This window comes from Lissotriton helveticus, chromosome 1_1, assembly GCF_964261635.1.
Source record: "Lissotriton helveticus chromosome 1_1, aLisHel1.1, whole genome shotgun sequence".
Taxonomy (NCBI): Eukaryota; Metazoa; Chordata; class Amphibia; order Caudata; family Salamandridae; genus Lissotriton; species Lissotriton helveticus.
Window position 1 is genome coordinate 271,447,550 of NC_136057.1, and position 21,673 is coordinate 271,469,222.

General features: G+C 46.2%; 1 protein-coding gene across 2 annotated transcripts in view; it reads right to left on the minus strand.

Annotated features, from left to right (window-relative positions):
• Positions 1 to 21,673, minus strand: part of PATL1 (PAT1 homolog 1, processing body mRNA decay factor) — a 203,851-nt gene that overhangs the window by 143,128 nt on the left and 39,050 nt on the right. For both annotated transcript variants that reach the window (XM_078666733.1, XM_078666817.1), the window contains exon 2: positions 2,933 to 3,041. In XM_078666733.1, coding sequence (XP_078522859.1) covers positions 2,933 to 3,041 — 109 coding nt within the window. The remainder of the gene's footprint in view (positions 1 to 2,932; positions 3,042 to 21,673) is intronic.

Genomic DNA, 21,673 nt, shown 5'->3' on the forward strand with positions numbered 1-21,673 from the left:
GCCTATTGACTAATGAAAAGCCATTTACAAAGGACAGAGATAGGAGCCAATTAAAAAGATGGGCGGAGCTTCAAGCCTATATCCTGAATACTCGCTTAATCAAAAGGAGGGAGGGAGAAGCAGATATTAATTCAGCTTACGTTAGGTACAGTCAAGGTCAGAGGAGAATGAATCCGATATCCTGAATCAGAGACTGCGCAAGCACTGCCTAGGCGAGACCTAAGAAGGATCATCGGAATTATTTTATGCTACCCAGAGAAGTGTATATAAATGTGTTAATATTGATTTTACTTTGAGACAGTCCTCAAACTTGCTTCTGTAACTGTTCTACCGGGCAAAGTGTTTAATTAAACCAACTGTCCTGTTTTGCCAAACGCCTCGTCTTTTTCAAGGTAAATTAATATTCAAGCAATACTTGCATGCCAATGAGTGCCATAAATAAATCTACACACCCCAGATGCATCCAATGTAGCATACTCAAGGCATACTATTTCATAGTGCCTACTGTGCATGGTTTGACTGATTAGTGATTTAGCAGCTTGTATTTATAAAGGGTATTAGTGGGCAGTATCATGGATGCTTTGCCATCTTACCCTGTGATCTGAATTCGACATCTGTGTGCAATTGCAAGGGGACAAGCTGGTTAGATTGATTCTTATGTAACTCTAGGTGGCTGACTGAATACTAGATCACTGGTTTCTTTTTAAGACTATGTGCCATCTGAGCACCTGGATGTTGGATAATGGGTAGCAAAACAGAAACCGGCCGCAGGATCAAATGCTACTTGCAGTTGCTTGTGTCTTCCAAGGGTGTGTGAGTTGTCTATGCAGTCACTGTCAGTTGTAAGCTAAATAGCTTTCAGGTAGTTGACTGTAGTCAGGTTCCATAGTCTCTCTGGACATTTATAATACTTTGGATATATGCTGGTAGAAGGCGTAAGTGAAACACACAAAAGGTGATGGAAGGTTGCTTGTAATAACTATCCACTGGCAATAGCTCCGGGTAGCACTTCAACCCATTGTTCTTTTGCTCAATGTGTCACCTCAATATGGACCCAGCCATATGCAAATCAGTCTTGACCCTGCTACTCATGGAAACAATCATGCCTGAACTGCCAAGTCTGGCACTCCCCGAGCCAGAACACAAACAATCCAGGATCGGTTTTGCCTACATTGCGTGACAATATTTACAGTAAGCGTGACAACATGTACATACGATTGTGCATTCTTGGACAGGGAGTTTGGAACCTGTTCAGTAAATAGAGGACCTAGGCATGCCTTGGTTTAATAACAGTCTTGAAATTGTCAGTTGAGCTGCTTGCATCCTGATTAGACATCTCACAGCATCAATGCAAACCCTTCCAAGGATGAGGATCTATTAATAGTACAAAGAGGAAGATCCATCCACCTAGCTTGGTGGGGAGTATACTCGCATCTACAGCATGTAACTCATTTTCTATCAGGCGCTCAGAGTGTGGGTGTTAGCTGGAAGAGAGGAAACTCTAAAAATTTACTTGAAATCTATTTGTGTTGAGGGATCTTGGATGCTTGAATGTTAGATCAAGAACAACTTTTATGCCAGGTAACCTTAAGTAAGCTGGATATGTGGATGCGATTGTTTGGTGTACGAGAAGCCTGTTCTATGTAAAAAAAGGATGGACGAGATAGGGCATTTTGTTGGCATAAATCAAGAGTATAGTTATTTGTGCATGAATGCAGCATGAAAGAATCCAGCGGTGGTTAAAAAGAGAGATCACAATTAAGTGCCTAAAGGTGGGAAGACCAAGCTTTTGACAGCCGATCAAAAACAGAAAAATCTGGTTACTTCCATTTACCTACCAGTAATGAATTACACATTCTGACTTTTTGTACTGCATATTACGTAACTCCTATGTTGCATTTCTGGCTGCTGAAAAACTTAAAGGAGCTTCGCCTGCCAGCTGTAAGTCAATGTAGAGCCTATTTTAGCAGAGAAATATTATATGACAAGAGGCATAAAAGTGCAATAGTAGTCTGGAAGCAGTGGTTGGAATCCTTTAGAGTTTGCTAAATAAACCTGCTGCTGCTCCTAGGTCTGACCAATTAAAAAGTCCAGGTTGGATATAAATAGAACGTATGGCAACCTGATCACGTGCCCAGTGAACGCCTTTTACAAGATACTATTGCCAAGCAGTATTTTGGGCAGTTGCTGGCAAAGAGACAAAGCATTCAAGTCTGCCACTGGTTTCTTTAGAAGAGGTGTGATAATGATTTTATGGTGGGCCACAAATACCTCCTAAGAGGAGGGAGGTATTATCTGAAGATTTGCGGTTCATGAACAAGGACTGATTACTTAAAGCACACACATTAGCAGACATTTTTGGGGGTCTTCACACTCTCTGCTGATCCTTGGGAAGAACTTGGTGAATGGGGAATTAAGCGAATGAGGTATAACCAGTGGAAAGAGAAAGGTTCAGTAGATCATCACAATTTTGTTGGTTTGCACAGACATCGCTTTTGTAAGGTGCAACGATAACCTTTTGTAGGTGTTTATATTTATCTTCATTTGGTATGTAGCCCTATGAATGTGTCAAGAAAAATCTTTTGACTCTTGTCAGTCCTAACGTAGCTCCCATTACATTTCTTTCAGCAGGTTTTGCATCAGACATTAGGTTGTGCCACTAATGGGTAGACATGATTTCTATCTGGCATTTTAACTGTAGGATGCAAGCTAGGGAGCTGCTTTCAGAGCAGGACGGGCTGCAGTGTTCCAGCCATAAAAGCCCCTATGGCCTCATTCTAGTCGAGTCTTCCTGTGGTGTGTGACTGGTTCAAACATTCTTGCCAAGGTAGCTTTTGGCTTCCAGTCCAACTCTAGGTCCAAGCATTGGTACTGTAGTACTCTATGAACAGACCGAGCCTCAAAGAAGAGAGGAACTGAATACAACACTCACCAATAGCACCAGCTCCAAAGGTGTCATCGTTGAACTGGTCGATCTCGTCATCTTCTTCCCCAAGCACCTGAAAAGTTTCTTCTTCATCCAGGGGACAGTCCTCTAGGGACTAGAATAAACAAAAACATAACTTTAACCTCCTATTAAAAGAACAGCAACCATTCCAGGCCGTCAAAATGGCGTTACAGGTGCAACAACATTCACCATCTGGAGTTCTTGAAAGGGCCATGGCTAGTCTGTGAAAGTGGAATTGCTAACCGGGACTCAGACTAAAAGTGGTGGACTTGGCCCTCTCTGCATGGTCACATCCAAGCTTTTCCCTTCATCCCTATTTTCCTGAATTCGTTTTGTTGGGCTTAGGACTTTAGCACTGGTTAGCAGTGATAAAGTGCAAAAAGATGCTTGTGCTCACTCCCTAAAACATGGTAAAATTAGATTACACCGGATTGGCATATTTATTTAACTATTTATCCCTAGTAAAGTGGTATACCATAGGCTGAAATGCCAATAGTGGGCCTCCAGGACTTGTGTCACACACTTAAGTAACTCTGTAAAACATTTTTAACATAAGCACAGGTGCACCACAGAATACCAGTGATAAAACAAGTTCAAATGGCCCTCTTAGTACACAAGGCCCTCTACGGAGCAGGGTCGGCCTATCTAAAAGAACACCTTTATTAGTATACGCCAAGCAGATTGTTACGATCATCAGATGCCAAATTGGTGCATGTCCCATTTGTCAGAAAGGCCACCTGGGGTGGTAAAAGCTTTGTGGCAAATGCAGCCAGAGCATGGAACAAACTTCCCCTTCAGCTCAGAGCTATTTCAAAACCTTTCATCTTTCGAAAGAACTTAAAAACCTGGTAGTTTTCAGAATAGTGGACCAGGTATCTGCCTGGCTCGGTCCCTCCGGAGAGATTTCACATAGCGCCAGGATACCCATGGGTAACAGTGCGCTCTATAAATGCCATAAATAAATAAATAAAACAAATAAATAAACAAAATCCAAACTATAACATGAGCAAAGCTCTTCAATTACATACATATGTAAAAGACATCCACCACAATACAAAACGTTATAACAAACATACAAAAGCACAAGAGATAAATATATTTACAATTATATACAGATTGGTCTAGAATTTCTTTAAGTACTGTTTGTACCCTAATTTATTATAATCCATCAGTAAACAAATTCAGGAGCTACACATTTTTAGATGTCAAGGGCCAAGAGAGTCTAATAGTACATTCCGACAATCTTTAAAATGAAAATATCAAAAATATCCATAATGTCAAAGAATACCATTTTATCCTCACAGTCATACTTTAAGAAAGTATATATAATGGAAAAGAAAAGGAAAAGGAGGAGGAGGGAACAAGAAGGGAGAGAGATTCATATATAATTAAATAGTCAAGGGGTCAGATTCTGACCTCAATCTCCCCAATGAAAAGATACAAAGGAGAATACTAGGGCGGGTCCTATTCTGTAGCAGTAGAGGGATAGATTCCAAAATTTAATATGCTAGGCTCATCCTCATCGGCCTATTTCCCCATTGAGTTGAAGTAGCCAGTTACAGCGCTTCTTCTTTGAGAAAAAGAAGTTGAAGAGCTTTGCTCGTGTTATTGTTTGGATTTGAACTTGTTTTATCGCTGGTATTCTGTGGTGCACCTGTGCTTATGTTTAAATTGTTAAGTTCCTGTTGGAACTAGCACTGTGATGGTGGGTGCTATTCAGTGTGCACACGTTCCCCTATGATGACAGAAAGGGAATTTATTATTAGAGTAATTGTAGGTTAGGTGCTGACATTAAGAAGGTTCCACTGTCGATTCGGGTTTGTTAGTACTCTGTAAAACATGTTAAACTGCAGTTTTACACTGCCAATTTGACTTGCCAATATAACCACTCTGCCAAGCTTAAACCTCCCATTTTAATACATACAAGTAACTGCCTGAAATAGGCCCTCACCAGCCCATAGGGCAGAGTACATAGTTTTACATATCTTGGTAGTGAAAACCCACAAAATTATTTTTCACTACTGTGAGACCTACCTCTCCCACATGGTAACATTTAATAAGTGCTAAGTGACAGCAGGAGGAAACAGATGGGTGAGGTAAAGGGTGCATACAGATATAACGGTACATGATGTGAATGCAGATAAAAGATTTTTCACTGATCACTTTAAAATATTCTGATTCCCAGGCAAACTGCAACGATGGTAAAAACAAATGGAAGGAATTAGTAGAGAACTCACACTTGTGAGGCTGAGTGGAGAGGAAAGTAATGCATTACAGAAAGAGGTGACAAAGGATGGAGTTAAAGAAGCCCTGATTCACCTATAGCGGGTTAAAGCACTGGGCCCAAAAGGATTCAAGCTAGTGGTTTTTTCTTCTTTTTTTAAGCTGACCAGTTAGCTGAAAAAAACAAATGCTGGCTATGCTCTGGGCAGTTCTGACTCTCATACACATGGGGTGGGGAGAAATCAAAGAAAAAATGCACTAGATGCTGCTATATCCCTATAGAATAACAATGTTTAATTATTTGCACAGATACTAGCTAACTGGCTTGAGTGGGACAATAAAAGGCTCATACAACCACACCTGTTATAACAAATACCAAACAGGTCACTGGGAAAGAATTGCTGTTGTGTTCATAACTGTATGGAATATGCTTAGACGGTCTCCGATTCTAGTACAGACATGCTGCAGCTGCAACAGAACTCTCTGAAATGGCCTTTTCTGTTTAGGATCCTTGAAGTAATGTACTTTGGACCATATTAACTAGAATGAATTACATTAGATGAATTAGCTATACAATTGTCAACTGGTGAGGTTCATGGTGAATGTCATGCACATTCCACTAAAAAATGGAGTACACAAAAGGAATGCATCCTACCCCTTTATAACTCACTCTGTCTCGCAAACCTCAAACTTTGGGGAAGAGAAAAGAGTCACTAGTCAGAGTTTCACCTATCTTGACCAAATGATTCATAGGACTACACCTTCAGCGAGTATGGTACATATTCCGTTTTCCTAATCATTAGTAACAAATCAGTTCGGTGACAGACTGGTTTCCATCACTGTTATTATATTTTCCCTTGCAGATAAGACGACAGAAATTTGGATACCAAGGCATTTATGACCACAATGGACAAATGGATTATAAGACCGAGGTAGTCTAATTATTTGAAGCTCTCAAAGAGAAGGCCGCCCCATCACTCTGGGTAAGGCGTTATCTAAAATCAGTATGCATCCAAACTTCCTTCATGTTTTACAGAACATTCGGTTTTGCGTCTCCAACAATTCTTTCCATAAGTGGAAAGCAATTGTTTTGTCGCTGCTCTGAGATGATGGTTTGTCCAGAATTTCATTTAAAACACTGTGTTGCCATTGCTCTCATATTTCCAATTATCATGTGGCGTACCAGCAAACCACAATAAATGATTTGGCCTCTGATGGATGAGCTCTCTCTGAAGTTCAATAGGCGTGGATGGGAAATTTATGTTGTGCAGGGGAAAAATTGCTACCAAATAGCTGGCCACACAACCCTGGTTCTGTGGCGAAGTAATATGGCCACATCGCTGAATGGATGGAACTGCCTTACCGCTGGGAGGAAGAATGAGAAATCTGTCCCTGAATATCAATCTAGATTAAGGGCCAGCAGAGTAAATGGATAATGGTACAAGCAGCGGCGCCAACACAAGTGTCATGCAGATTCTGACATTGATATAGCACCCTTAGTATTCCATTTCTTCTACGTGGTGTTGCAATGTGAGCTCACAGTGCGGCCTACGTGACAAGTATTTTGGTCTTTAAACTAAGACCAGAAATGTGCCCAGTAATATCGCATCAAAATGTAGCTTTGTGTAACCAATGGGTGAAGATGAGTGACAGATTGTCACGGTGATGACGCGTGCAATCGTTGCATGAGTTACACTTTTTCGTTCATTGAGGCAGTCCACGTCTGACAATGATTTGACAGTCTTTGCATTATAGAGGACTAGTAACTTTGCAAGAGAATTTTTGTTCAAATAATTTGTATTTAATTTTTTCTGAAGAGAAATACAACAAAAAGGAAATAAGGAGGATGTGAACCAAATTGACAAAAGAAATAAACAGCAGGTGGACACTAGCGCACAAATCTGTCATTCTATACAATTGTAACAACAAGAGTCCTATATGTGTTGGCAGACCCGTTCGCAATAGAAATCGTAAAATAATTATTCGCATATGTAGAGTTACAGTAGTAAAAGTGCCTCTTTAAGAGCAAATGACATTTTATTTAAAGTTTAATCTTGCTATACCACCATTAAATTATAGTAAATAATAATCGCAACAATGAAAATAAAGACCAATGGCTTGCGTTATTGATGGAAAGATGCACTAGAGGGGAGTCGGAGATGTGCATTCGAGGTAATTATAGTGTACTGTTCAGCTAAAATAGGGTAGTCATCATGTGTCCCTTGGTGAATTGAATGTTAAAGGTTGTCATGGGGATTTTAATATGAAGGAGGAAGAGTCCATAGCGTTCCACATTTTCTTGTGGGTTGGACGCCACGGGCTCAGTTGTAGAGTAGTGTTGTCGGCACCTTCTAAAAAGATTAGCCCCTCTTGCCACATCTTGAAAGAGACTAACTTTAAGGTTTTCATTTACCCAGGATTATTTTGTATGCCAGAGTGAGCATTAAATCAAGTAATTCCTGTTTATTGTTATTTTGCATTTGTGAATCTAGGTATCCAAGCAAAATATATGAGAATTCTCTATTTGGTGTGATATGCAGAGTATCTGTTATATAATCGAAGACCCTATCCCAGAATGATTGCAAAATCAGGCAGTGAAATAGTATATATGTGGTAGATTTCCTGTGAGAGAGTCCCAGAATTGGGGAGAGTAGATGAGAAAAAGTTTGTGGAGCTTAGCTGGTGTCCAAACGGCCCCATTTATAATCATAAGTGTTGGTTAACCGCATGCGTGCGGCGGCTATTTTTGCGCTACGCGGCTTTTTTAAAAAAGCCGCGTTACATGACGAGCTGAGCTCGTCATCAGCGTGCGAGCGGCACAACTCATGACGAGTGAGCGCCGAAGGGGTTAAGAGAGTGTAGGCGAGACTTTGTTCCTAAAGGGAGTCATATGTATGCATTCCCAATCAAATTCAATACAAGTGGTGTTGGGTTCTGCTTCACACTTCTCGTTGACTGTAAGGTTCTTACATGGTTTGGAAAGGAGACGTTTATATATGCTTGACACTATGGAGCCGCTCTTGAGCAGCTGGGGTAGTCTGAGGGGTAGAGAGGGATCAACTAGTTTTATTGAATGCTTAGATATTTGGACTATAAGTTTCACAAATTTGTACATGTCAGCTTTGGTCAGCTCCTTCTCTGCTTGTAGTTTGGTGAAGGATAGGTACCCTTGTATAGATTTCTGATAACACCTTTCGGTTACCAGTCCTGCCAGAAGATTAGGTAGTCATCTATTCTTAGTTTGAGGTTATGTCAGATTGCAGCCATGTTAGATTTTTTTAGAGTATTTTAGGGGGCATATACACACACAAAGGTAATTATATATAGTGCAAGCAGAGATTTCCGCTTACAGAATAAAGAAATACGAATTAAAAAGTAAAGGGGAACAAGTATCACTTGAGGAAAATAATTTGAAACTGACAATCACCACAAGGGAAAGCAGATAATATGCAGCCACACTCTGGTCTCTGCTCCCACCCCATAGTGCTACAAGACACTGAGGAGCTAGACATCAGCTACAGTTGTGCTTCACTGCTCGTATGTCTTTTTGTAATTTCCCCAAGTATGTTTCTCCGTTATTCTAACAAAGTGATTTGTATAGGTGGCTGCAATTTATACAAGAACAGCTCAATTATTTTTTTCTCACATTTGTACAGTGTGGTGTGTGTCTCATCAATGTTGAAAGCTATATACTGTTTGTTATTTATTTTAAATATGTTTAACAAATGTCCAATGTGGTTTATATGGGTGTCTGTATTGTTTAAAGATATACGGCTGTTTTTATTTATATTTTTTAGTATTTATGCTGATAGTGTTATTTCCTGCTTCCCTTGGTCTAACTACGATTCCTTTGCCCTAACTGTGAGTGGCCATGTGCAATTTACTCAAAGGATTGGTTGGAATAGATTGGAGCTGGTTTGGGCAGCAATACTGATGTCGGTGTAACTTTTCTGAATTGCAACTCACTTCCTCTTCTGTATTTTTAGGTCTCGGCTAGCGTAGGCTGCGCACATGCACAGTCTCGATAGTGAGACTTAGAGAGAATATCACTAGCGAGGTTAAGCCCCGCCCCTCTTCTCCATTGGCTGGCCTACTAAACGGTGGCCAGCCATTGGAGAAGAGGTCCTAGTGACGTTCTCCTTTCTCGCTAAGCCCCGTCCTTTGCAGACTAGCTGACTTGACTTCCCGCTGGCGTAAAAGCTTTCTGATCTTCTTTATGGGGCCAACAGATGGCCCCATAAAGAAGATAAGAAAGCTTTTACGCCAGCAGGAAGTCAGGCGCTTGTTCCGAGCGCTTGTTTTACAAACCTACTACACTGGGCGCGCAATGTAAAAGTGAGGTTTTTACTAAGGAATCTTATCTAAACACAAACATAACCTGAGGCAAAACCATTCGAAATTTTGAACAGTGAATAAATTACATGCATTCGTGGACGTGTGACAGAAACGCGCAGCCGGAGCACGTCCAATCTGTTTTCGTTTCACGATACATTCTTCTGGGTGCCTTGGGGGAACCCACACTCCTTCGGCCTGGGGGGGGGGGGGAATAGCTGCGCGAGCAGCCAGCAGCGTGGCTCCGAGCTGAAGTCATCGCGTCAGCGCTGGCTGCGAGCAGTCACGCTTCGGCCCCTGCCTCTCTCCCTCAAGCTTTAACTTTTCCTAGAAAAACGACGCTCCATGTAAGAGGTAAGAGGCAGGCGATGGGGAATGCATGTCAACAAACGCTTGTTCCGAGCGCTAGTTAATTCCTGTATGGGAGAATGGAAAGCTTCCACCGCGCTGCTCCCCATCCCTGTGCAGCGGCGGCTCTGAGAATGGACTGAGCCTCCTCGTGCTCTGGGAGCCTTTCACTATGCGCCTCCCCAGGACCTGGGCTTCCCGGTCTGCATGAGGAGCCGCCGGTGGCTGGGAAGAAGCCCCTATTCTGCGCCTCCTTCCGATGCGCCCCAAGTTCGGAGATTCCTGCAAGTGAACAGCCCTTGCTGTCCTGCGCCAGGCCCAGCACCACAGGGGCTGGTTTCCGGCAGAAGGGGGAGAAGGCCGGCTGATCCAGGGCGCTCAGTTGAATGTGACAGTGATTTGTGGATTTAGTGATAGCCTGGCGGTGAAGCCCCGGAAATAAGTGGGATTGGGGGTGGGGCTATAGCTCTTGGTTGCTCACAGTTCATGCTTCTGAGGGGTCAGTGGTTGGGAGTGTTGGATTTGTTGGAGATGGTGTTGTTTACAGACTCCCATGCCTTCATGGGGTCTCCGGTTGAGTTTCTCCTCTGGCAGTCCAGGTTAAGTTTCGGAACTTTACTACGGTCGACCAGACTTCTGTAGTCAAGATCGTTCTCAGAAGTATAGAGGCTCACCAACCACAATGGCTTTTGTGGGGGAGCCCTGTGGCTGTACCGCACAGTCTGGGCGACGTGTACTAAATTATACCACTTATTGAAAGCGAACTCCATGCTCGGTTGTGTGTGATGTATCATTTGAGGGCTGAATGTGGAGGGGGCAAGTCTTTCATGGGTGCAGTAGCATCGGGGCCACTGAGCCCTTATTTCCGTGGTTGATAATTCATACAGCAGCTATAGGGGACATTTCTTTCCTGTCAATGGGGACCTGGCACAGCGGCTACGCTACCGTCATTGTTGCTGTCCCCTCTCTCTCCCCGGTGTGTTGTGTTTGCTGCTGCCCCATCGCTCCACTGGGTGCTGTGCTTGCTGCTGCCCCTCTCTTCACCCGGGGTGCCCAGTATACCAGGCCGGCCCGCACGCCTGGACTAAGATAACCTCTCCACGATGCCCTTTGGTAAACGCGTGCACAGACAGCGCGCTCACCTGCAAATTACAGGGCTAAATACCCAGGTAGCTCTTGCACCTGCCTTTAAATTACATGTCTGTCGGGCAGCGCCGCAGGTCTATACCCAGGCAGTTCTTGCACCAGCCTTTAAATTACATGTCTGCCGGGTAGCGACACAGGTCCAGACTGCTCCTGTGGGGGGAGAGTGAGCTTGGCGAGGCGACTGCCTTTGGCTCAGAGCTCCCCACGCACTGAACCAATAATCGGGGCTCGCCCCTCACACAAGCTAAGCCGAGCGTGCTGATGGCGTTAGCCTGCTCAAAGAAACTAGGACGTGCTGATTAATAAAAGAGCAATTTGAATCGAAGTACGAGCTCTTGATGTGTATTCTTTTCAGTTAAGGCCTGCATGCCAGTAAAGACATTTTTGAATAAAATCATGGATATAATTCTACATATTTGCATAATAAAACGTCGTCGTTGCATCTCTCAAGAACAAGCCGTGATCGGCCGTAAATGTTCATTTAAAGAGAAGACTGTTGGCTTTGAAGAGCAAGAAATCCGAGCTGTCAAACTTTCAGTGGCGCCTTGACAGCACGCGCCTGACAGGACTCCGGTGTATCTGCCCACTCCCAGTCCAAGCGCGGTCTGGGGACCCGCTGCCGTCTGCTTCATATTGCCCTTGACAGGCGGATGAAAGTACATGCTGCTGTCCAGATGCATTCAGGGAACACGGATATTTGTGATAAATGAGGGGCACCTGTCTGTCAGTTGCGCATTGCGCCGGGATAGTGAGGCAGCAGGGCAGAGCAGCCAGTTATTCCCACAATATATTACGCCATTTTGGGGACTATATATTCCGTCTCTTAAAGGAGTCTCGGCATCAAACGTTTACGAGCTGTGCTCTCAACGGTATGCCAATCCTATTAACCACGGAGGCCGACCCATGGAGCTGAATGCGGACTGGCATGCTAATGGGAGGCAGGGCGTTTAAAGGGAAATCTTCACCGCTGGCTCTGTGGCATGGAAAAAGCGTTAACCTTGTGTTGGCAGAGAACCGGTGGAATAAAAACTGCCACACGGTTTGAAACGATCATGCATGGTAGCTGCTGCTCTCTGGCATAGCTGTGGGGTTGTCGTGCAGTGTCCTTGCATCTTGGTTGCATCACGCGGGCCAGGGCGATGCTGTTGTTTCTGGCGCTAGGGTTCGCGAGCTGGAACGTGACCTAATTTCCCCTCCCCCCCTATCTAAAATATCTGAGATTGGAGTAAATAACTGTGCTGACGTCATCAGCAAACCAGTGTGCATGCCGAGTTTGATTTTGTAGACATATTTACACCCGTTCAGGCTCCGTGAACCCCCATGCCAGGGTTCGAGGGTGCGACAAATGCGTCCTCTACATCACCTCCCCAGCGCCTACATCCTAAATAAGTATGACCATGGGCAATCTGCGTTCGAACTGGTGGTTGAAACACGATTGCAGCAGGCACCGGGGCCGCCAAGCTCTCCTGTGGCCATTTCAATCCTGAAGTGTCTCCGTGCGTGATAGTAGGAAGGAGGGGCTGCGAGGGGCAGTGTCGGCTGTGGTAGGTAATCTACTTCTACTGTTCAATCTGTTATTTGCTTTCCAAGTTATAAATTGTGGCCTACGAGTTCTCCAATACAAGTAAAATCAAACATTGTCAAAGCCAGGCTTTGTGTGTGGCTGTGTGTGTGTGTGTGTGTGTGGCTCTGTGTGTGTGTGTAGCTGTGTGTGTGTGTGTGTGTGTGTGTGTGTGTCGGTGTGTGTGTGTGTGTGTCGGTGTGTGTGTGTGTGGCTCTGTGTGTGTGTGTGTCTGTGTGTGTGTGTGTGGCTCTGTGTGTGTGTGTGGCTGTGTGTGTGTGTGGCTCTGTGTGGCTCTGTGACTCTTTACTACTCAGACTTTCACTCTTTACTACTCGCTCTTTACTACTCTCTACTACTACGCTCTACTCACTCTCTAATACTCATTATACTCACTACTACCCACTCTAGTCCTCTCTACAACTCACTACTACTAACTCTCTATTAATCACTCTATTACTCTCTGGCACTCACACTACTAGTCTACTACACACTCTCTACTACTCACTCTCTACTACTCACTATTACTCACTCTACTACTAGGTCTAGCATTTGCGAGAGATTAAGCGAGTGCCATTGTAAATAACAATGCCATTTATTTATTTGTTTTTAAAAACAACACATAAATAACAATTTTGTCATTTACAATGCCAAGAGCTCTAACTTTTGCAAAGGCGAGACCGTTGCATTGTAAATGCTTTTTTTTTGTATGTCTCTTCCTGTGCTACTCTTTAATTGTCCATTTCCTCCTACATTTCAGTAGGTATTACCGATTTTCCAGTGACTTCCTATTGCCACATCTACAAATAAAACATGCAACTGCTAGTGCAGAGTTCTATGTATTGTTTTTTTAAAAACATTTTAATTGTTTTACCTTTCTCTTCGCAGTACATAGGTTTACAGAATAGTACATCTGCTCAACATGCAGCCTACAACATTCTCCCCAGCATACTATCTCAGTGTTCTTAATACATGTCACAGCAATCCATGGTCGTGTGTGTCCAACCGTGGCAACATCTTCCAGTTGTATCTTGACATAACCCCGTCCTAACCGGGGGGTGAGGGATAATATGCCGTGTAGACCTGGTCTGTCATAACAGAATTGTGCATAACGTTATATTGCCGACTTGACAGAACATAACATAATTGAGAAAAACAACAACTCCTTAACAGAACCATATGGCACCCACCCTCTAGTCCTGCAGTTATACATATAGAGCCTCTCCAGTTTCAGCTGACCGCACTGGTTTGATCTTTGTCCACACATCCATCTCGTTCCTACAGACACCCAGGCTCATGTCACTCTCGCTCATAGGTCTAGTCACCGCCCTATGAATGGCTAACACCAATGTCTAAGGGTATGTCCAAAGCTCTGCCCGCCTCAAACATGACGTCCCAGTCCAGTGCAATTGGAGTCTTGCGCAGGCCTCTAGCCTCTTCCAGCCACAATGCAGCGCTCTCTGCTACTCTCCACCTCAGCAGTTCACTGTGCCATGCGTGTCCCGTGGGTGGCAACTTAGACTTCCACCGCATGGTGATCGCTCGCACTGCCAGTAGGAGCGCCAGATTCTCAAATCTAAATTGCACTTTGTGCTTAGAAGTACCCTCCCGCAACCCAAGGAGACAATCCCCCATCGCGTCAGCCAACTCTCTATTTGTGATTTCCGCTATGTATCCCCTAATCAAGGCCCAGAATCTAGCATATGGGCTAGATCTACTAGATCCGCTCCCCCTAGGTGGCATCTGGGGCAGTGGTGGCGCGTCGTCGGGTACATCCTGTCAAGTCTATGTGGTGAGAGGTACGCCCTGTGCAAGATCATAGTTTCTATATATTTAAAGCACGCATTCTGTGATACCTTTTTAGGGTGCTCTAGCACCCTCTCCCACTCCTTGTCCGCAAGTGCTCTGCCCATATCCCCATCCCAGGCAGTGCGTAATGGGGTCAGGTCAATTTGTGCGTGGGAGCGCAGGCCTACATATAACCATCTAGTGAGGGGACGTCCCCTACCCATATAGTACAGTGTTTTAACTAGGTTATTAATGGGGGGCTCCTGTCTCTGCGGTGCCCAATACTTTTGTACATATTGTAGTAAGGCGGCGTGCAGGAGGTACAAACGATCTAGTGCCCCCGTTCCTCGGGTAAAGTTATCATGGTCCAATAGTGTCTCATTTCCAAAGAGGTCCGCAACTGTAGTGACTGCCACATCCGCCCAGGGTGTAAGCATGCGCATCGTTAGTCGACCGCATTGTAAAGGAATGCCAAGCAAAGGTACATTGCCAGCATAAGTTGAGGGTGCTCCTGCATATTGCAACGCCGCCCTCCAGCATCGCAGCACCGTATGTAGAAGGGGGAAGACGGTACTGCGGTAGGTTACTATGCGGCAACAAAAAGGGTATGTAATGCCCCTGCGTCTAGATCTCGCTCCGTCATCCCGATCTCCTGCAAGTTGCGCCCTGCCGTCCAGTAGGACAGCCATTGTAAGTGACAGGCGTAGAAATACGCTCTTAGATAACACCCCCAGGCCCTCTCCAGACGTGCTGCGCTGTAATTTCTTCAGGCTGATCCTCCGCCAGCCTGATCCCCAGATAAGGTCAATTAGTAAGGTGTTCACCAATTTAAAGGTAACAGTTGGGAGCATAAGCGGTATGTTTGTAAAATAATAGAGGAGGAGCGGAAGGACCACCATTTTTGCGATCGCTGCCCTGCCTGCCACCGACAACAGCAGGGACGTCCAGAAGCCAATACTGGACCTTATGGCTCTCAGAGCTCTATTCAGGTTGCCCTCCAGCATATCCGCCTGGGTCCTATATACATGGATGCCCAAGTATTTGAACGTGTGGGGAGCGATATTAAAACTTAGCGTCCAAATCTAAAATCCGGCATGGCCTCTTGCTCTTTAAGGAAGAAGACCGTTGATTTCTCTGGGTTAATAGCGAGACCTGACAGTCTTTCAAATGAGGCTAATAATACAGCCACAGCATCCATGGGGGAACGTAGGTCATGCAGGTACAGTATGATGTCATCGGCATAGGCCAAGAACAAATGCGTGGTAGCGCCAACGGTAATCCCCATGTCAAGCAGGTCTGTCCTGATCTTTATTGCCAAGGGCTCAAGAGCCAATATAAAGAGAAGCAGCGAGAGCGGGCATCCTTGTCTTGTGCCCCTATGTATCTTGTATTCCGCCAAAATATGCCCTCCTGTTATCGCTCTAGCCATAGGAGTGTGGTATAGCAGTCTAATCCAAGCAATGTACTCCTCTGGCAGGCTAAACTGTGTTAGGGCCCTGAATATATATTCCCAGTTAATCGTATCGAACGCTTGACGCAGGTCTACGGAGATATAGCCCGCAACGTCCGATCGGTTCGGGGCCTCCGTAAGCAGGTGGTGCAGCTTTCTGGTGTTCAGGGATGTGCTACGCGCTGGCAGAAAACCAGTCTGGTCTATGAGGATCAGTGTGTGCAGTGATGGCAGATGTCTGTTGGCTAGGACTTTGCTGAGTGTTTTGTACTCCGTCGTCAATAGTGATAAAGGCCGATAACTAGCCATGTCTGTGGGGTCCCTACCAGGTTTCGGGAGTGAAACCACCAGTGCCTGCGCTGTAGTGAGGGGCAAAGCTTCCTCCTTCAAGACTTCCCTATAAAGGATTTCCAATTGGGGTACAAGGAGATCCGCAAAAGAGGAATACAATTCGGCTGGTAGGCCGTCTAATCCAGGGGTCTTATTACGGGGGAGACCCTTAATGGCAGCGCTAATTTTAGATTGAGTAACCAGGCCCCACAAATCCTTCCGGGCATCCTCCGTAAGTTGGGGGCATTGAACTGCGGATAAAAACTCATCTACAGCCGTACCGACTCCTCCCTCTGGTGTGCTATAAAGCCATGCGTAGTATTGCCGGAAGGCTTCATCAATTTCTCCTTGGATGTACACCATACCTCCCGTAGCGGTAGTAATCTCATTAATCACCACAGTAGGGGGGGTCATCTCCCAATAGCTTAGCCAGTAACGCCCCCGCCTTGTCAGCATCTGTGTGGGTCAATTGAGTGTACCTTTGGTGGTCTATGACCCGGAGGGACTCCAACAGCTAAGCATGTCTGATTCTAGCTTCCCGAAGAGGGGCTTGCCGATCCTCATTCAGTACAGCCTCCTGTTCTAATTTAGAAAGCTTCTCCTCTACGTCAACCAGGGACATATGTAGTTCTTGCCTTGCCCCTACCGTCACCCCAATGGCTTTCCCCCGGAGTACTGTTTTGAAGGCGTCCCATTCAATCAGCCTGGTAGACGTCGTGTTGCTGTTGTCTGTAAAATACTGCTGGATGGTGTCCGACATGGTAGTGTGGAATACTGAGTCTTCCAGCAATTGTGGCCATAATCGTCATGTTGGCACTGGGGTGGGCACCCTGCCCCATCCAATCACCACTTCCAATGGGCTGTGATCGGAGAAGGACTTTTCTAAATATGTGGTGGTCAGTGCCCGCATTGCGATGGTATTGGAACAGTACAGTCTGTCAATTCGTGTGTGTAGCAGGTGTACTGGCGAGTAGAAAGAGTACTCTCTGTGTGTCGTGTGCCTCAGTCTCCACACATCACATAACTCCCATCCCACCGCCCCGTCGCATAGTCCTTTGGCCTGTTTATAGACACCCGTCCCATGCAAAGGAGGGTGCGATATATCCAGCAATACATCCATCACAGCATTACAATCCCCGCCAACAATCCACGGATAACTCTCCCAGCCCATCAGTGCAGCTGACAATTTACATAAGAACTTGCCTATTCTGAGTTTGGCACATATATTGATCCCAATACTACCGGTTGGCCATCCAAGGCACCCCTGACCAGGACATACCTCGCCTGTTGATCCACCCTCTGCTCCACCAACGTAAATGGTACTCTATGCCTGACCCATATCGTGGCACCGCGCGCAAACCCTGAACTCGTGGTTATGAACACTTGCCCGCTCCACTTCCTACGCAGCTTTCCCACTTCTGCCTCAAACATATGGGACTCTTGCAAATACACTATCTGCGCCTTGCGTCTTAACAACTGCGCATGTATTCTATGTCGCTTGTGAACGGATCCTAGACCCCTGAAATTCCATGTTATTATGGTAAATTTATTATGTGTCTGCATCACGTATCTGGGTGTGGCCACCGTATAGGCAGCAAAGCTAATGTAGTGCCGTGCCAGAGCAGGAGAGTGCATCCCGCAGGACCCTTACCCACCCTAAAAAACCCCAATACTCAGTCCGGTCGTGAAACTATACCGGACCACCCAACAAAACAGGAAACAAAGAAACCTGTGTAACATCTATGCAAAGCATTCACATACTGGGGTACGTGGCCAAACCGACCCATGCAGCGCCTTTGTCTACTCTTACTGACCCATGCAGCGCCTTTGTCTACTCTTAGCTACCTTGAGTGTCAAACGCCCCCCGGGCCTTAATTACAAGGGATACAAAGCCTGTATAACAAATATGGTGGCAAGGATAGTGGGGCGATATACATTACTGTTCAGTTGCAAGTCCATAATACTGTCCATTCACTTCAGCGAATCAGTCCATCCGCAGTCTGTGGGGTCTCTGAGGGGGAACAGGGCCACACTCCCATCCGAGTCCAACCTCTGGGTGTCCACCTCCAATGTAGTTCGGTTGTCTATTTTGCGCTGTAGTCCAGAAGGAAGAAACTGCCAGAATCACAGTCTCCTTGTCGCCTTGTATCTGTTGCGTTGTAGGCCGGAGTTGTGTGTTCCTTTTGCGCAGCCTTCTGGAAACGCGGCAGACTCCCGCCGTGCAGGTCTCGTGCATGGTTGATGTCGAGGACTGGGAGTTAGCCAATGACTGCCTCCCCAGTTCCATAACCTCCAGCCATTCCTCCACGTCACCTGGACTCTCAAAGAAATACGTTTTCCGTTCGTGGATAACCCTCAACCGCGCCGGGAAGAGGAGGGCATATTGCAAGTGCCGCTCTCGCAGTCTCCTTTTGACCGATAGAAAGGAGGAGCGCTGTTTCTGTACTAGCAACGTGTAGTCTGGGTAAAGCAAGACTTTAGTGTTCTCAAAGTTAATTTGAGGCATCTCTCTTGACTTCTGTAGCAGCACATCCCGATCCCTGTAGTTTAGCAATTTAATTATCAATGGTCTCGGGGAAGGGGGGGGGGGGCATTGGGTGGCCCGGCCCGTGGGAATTCTGTGTGCCTTTCAATGCAAAAGTGGTCCAAAAGGCCCTCCGCGGTTACATGCTCCTTCAGCAAACCTTCCATGTATCTTGCTGCATCCGCCCCCTCGCTTCTCTCCGGCGATCCTACGACGCAAACGTTATTCCTCCGTGCTCTACCTTCCGCATCCTCCACACGGTCTATGAGGGTGGCAACCTGGGACCGGAGCGGTTTAATATCGGCAGTATTCCTGGTTTGTTGAGGAGATAAGTCCACCCCATGGTCTTTCACCCGATCCGCGAGTTTGGCGTGATCCGCTCGGAGCAGTGACAGATCAGATGTAAGAGCGTCTATCTGGGTCCCTATGGCCTTCCTAGAGTCACGCACCTCCTGCAAGATCAAATCCAGCTTGTGTTCCGCATCCACTGCATTGGTAGATGGTGTTCCACCGGCATGTTGGGAGCCACCCAGTGACATCGTAGTGTCAGGGATCCAATCGGGACCAGCCGCAATGTCCTGCTGTTTACCCTTGACTCGTCCCATCACGGCGTGTGCAGTGTCCTTGTTCCTTGCGAGGAAGGTGGTCTGACAGCGCCTCACCCCCCAACTCGACCGCATCAAGTTCGCAGACACCTTGGCTGCCCCCACCTCACAGGAGTCTTGTCCGTGTGCGTGCAACGCAGTCGGCGGCGCGCTCCAATAAACGGTGGGTCGTAAGCCACCAGTCTGCGCTGCCCCGGTCAGCGCCACTGTCGTCAATCCGCCCGTCACAACGCTGTCTTATCCCGCAACCCCAGGTCCTCTATAGGGGGGTCAGAAAGAGGGGGGGGGCGCTCCAGTTGCCTCGCACCGCTGCCACACTTCAATCTTAGCTCAAGGGACACCTCTTCATCAAGACCAATGATCTTTATGGCCTCGCCTCCATACATGTGCAGTCCAACAGCGTCAGACCCGGTGCCAACCGCAGGCACCACTCTTTGAAGACACAGGCGCCTACGCGGTCCCCCAGCAGCAGCACGACCTCAAAGGGTGGAGGGGGGGTGGGGCAGGGGGGTGGGGGGGAGCGTCCCACAGTTCTCCAACTGGTCGCTTGATGGTGGCACCCACTCGCGGAGTGTCGGGGGCCCCCGCGTCCTCACCCGCAGTCGTACAGGGCCGCGCAGGCCTCACTGAATCCTCAGCACTCACGTAGGTGCCAACCCAGGACGCGCACTCCAGGTCAGCGCACTTGAGCTGCGCCCAGTCTTCCGCGCTCCTCAGGTCACCGGCCGCGGCTCCGCAGGCACACCGCAACGCCGCACAGAGCTCCAGCCGCCTTGCCGTACCGCACTTCACAGCGGAGCCGACCCTCTTCAGGACTCGTCACCCCAGCGGCCCGGGCTGTCTCAGGCCGCATCCGCCACGGTCTGCCCACGCCACAGTTCGGATCACCCCGGGGCTCCAGGTAATGCTGCTCCGAGCGGTGTCAAGCAGCTGATATTGTGCCCAAAGTTGCAGGACAGCAGAGATCGCAAACTGCGGCGTATCTGCAGGATTATTCTAGCCCGGGTCCGGAGCCCTTTCAAAAGGCGACCGCCATGATCAGCAGTTGACCACGCCCCCGAATTCTATGTATTTGTGACAGAGAACTCTGCACATCAGGGATAGGACTGTAAACCTATATCCACAGCTTTGTAAATGGCATTTACAGAGTATGTCAAGCAGTACTTCTACACATGCTCATAAATATATTTCTGAATTGGCCCACAGTTCTGTAACCTGCAAAACAGCTGATTGGACTGCCTTATCTACTGTGCCCACATAATAGAAGCTAATGTGTAACAATTAGGGGCAGGTGTGAGATTTTTCTTCTGCTGCTCTACATACTTTATCAGCCAAGAGTTTAATAAAGCTTGTACTGCTGCAACCCATGTTATGCCTGTTTGGTGTCAGTTAGAAGTTAGTACTGATGTTGCTTGTTAAGCCTTTTGTATAAATGGAAACATAATTGCCTATAACCAGAATTTTTTCTCCAACGCAACGTTTTTATTTTACCAATAATTTATAAGTCTGAGGACAATCTTTGTTGAAATGAAAACATTCCTGGTCGATCATGTGCTACACAAGCAAATGAATACCTATTTAACAAATTATCTGGTGCTTTAGAATAGCATGCCATTTTAACTTGTTGGAGAACAGTATATCCTTCTGAGGTTTAACCACAGATTATGCCATCAAATTACATGTGAGACAGAGTAGGTGCAGTGCTAAAAATAAGATGCTGAGTCAGTGCAATGTATCTAAAGCCGTAAATGAAAGGCCAGACATCTGAGAATGGCTAGAAAGTCTGCCTGGAAGCATTGGCAGGGTACTCAACTTTACATTTCTTTGACCGACATTGACACACACACACACACACTCTATAGGCAGATACGCATATAAATTTCTGTATGAAATTTAATAAATAAATACAAGATCATTTAAAAACTGAAACAACAAAAAAAGTGGAAGGGACAGAAACAAACAGACTAGATGCGCTACGAATAATTGTGTCATGAATGAATGCTGATCCTCAGTTCAATCCTATCAGAGTGAGAGCATTAACCACAAAAGTATGCCTCTGCAACAGAGCCTTTACATTCAAAAGGATCCCCTATCATTAAATGTCTAAACTCCAGCTCTGCCCTTGAATCCATTACATACAAGGCAGCCCTTTTGAATTCCCCTAAACACGCGATCTGAGATCAATCGCTTACACTGGTATGCAAGGCAGCACACTCCACAACCAGTTGGTATCAGACATCCTACACATGTCGGCAAGGACATGGTAATACACTGTAGGCAGTGTAGCAGAAGTAGAACAGTAGTTTAACAGCGTTTGGGTGCACCATTTTCATGCACGCTAACCAAACCACAAAATGAAGGCAGCCAGGGTACTCCAGTATACTGAACATTCACATATATGTTTTTTTAGCATGGCCAA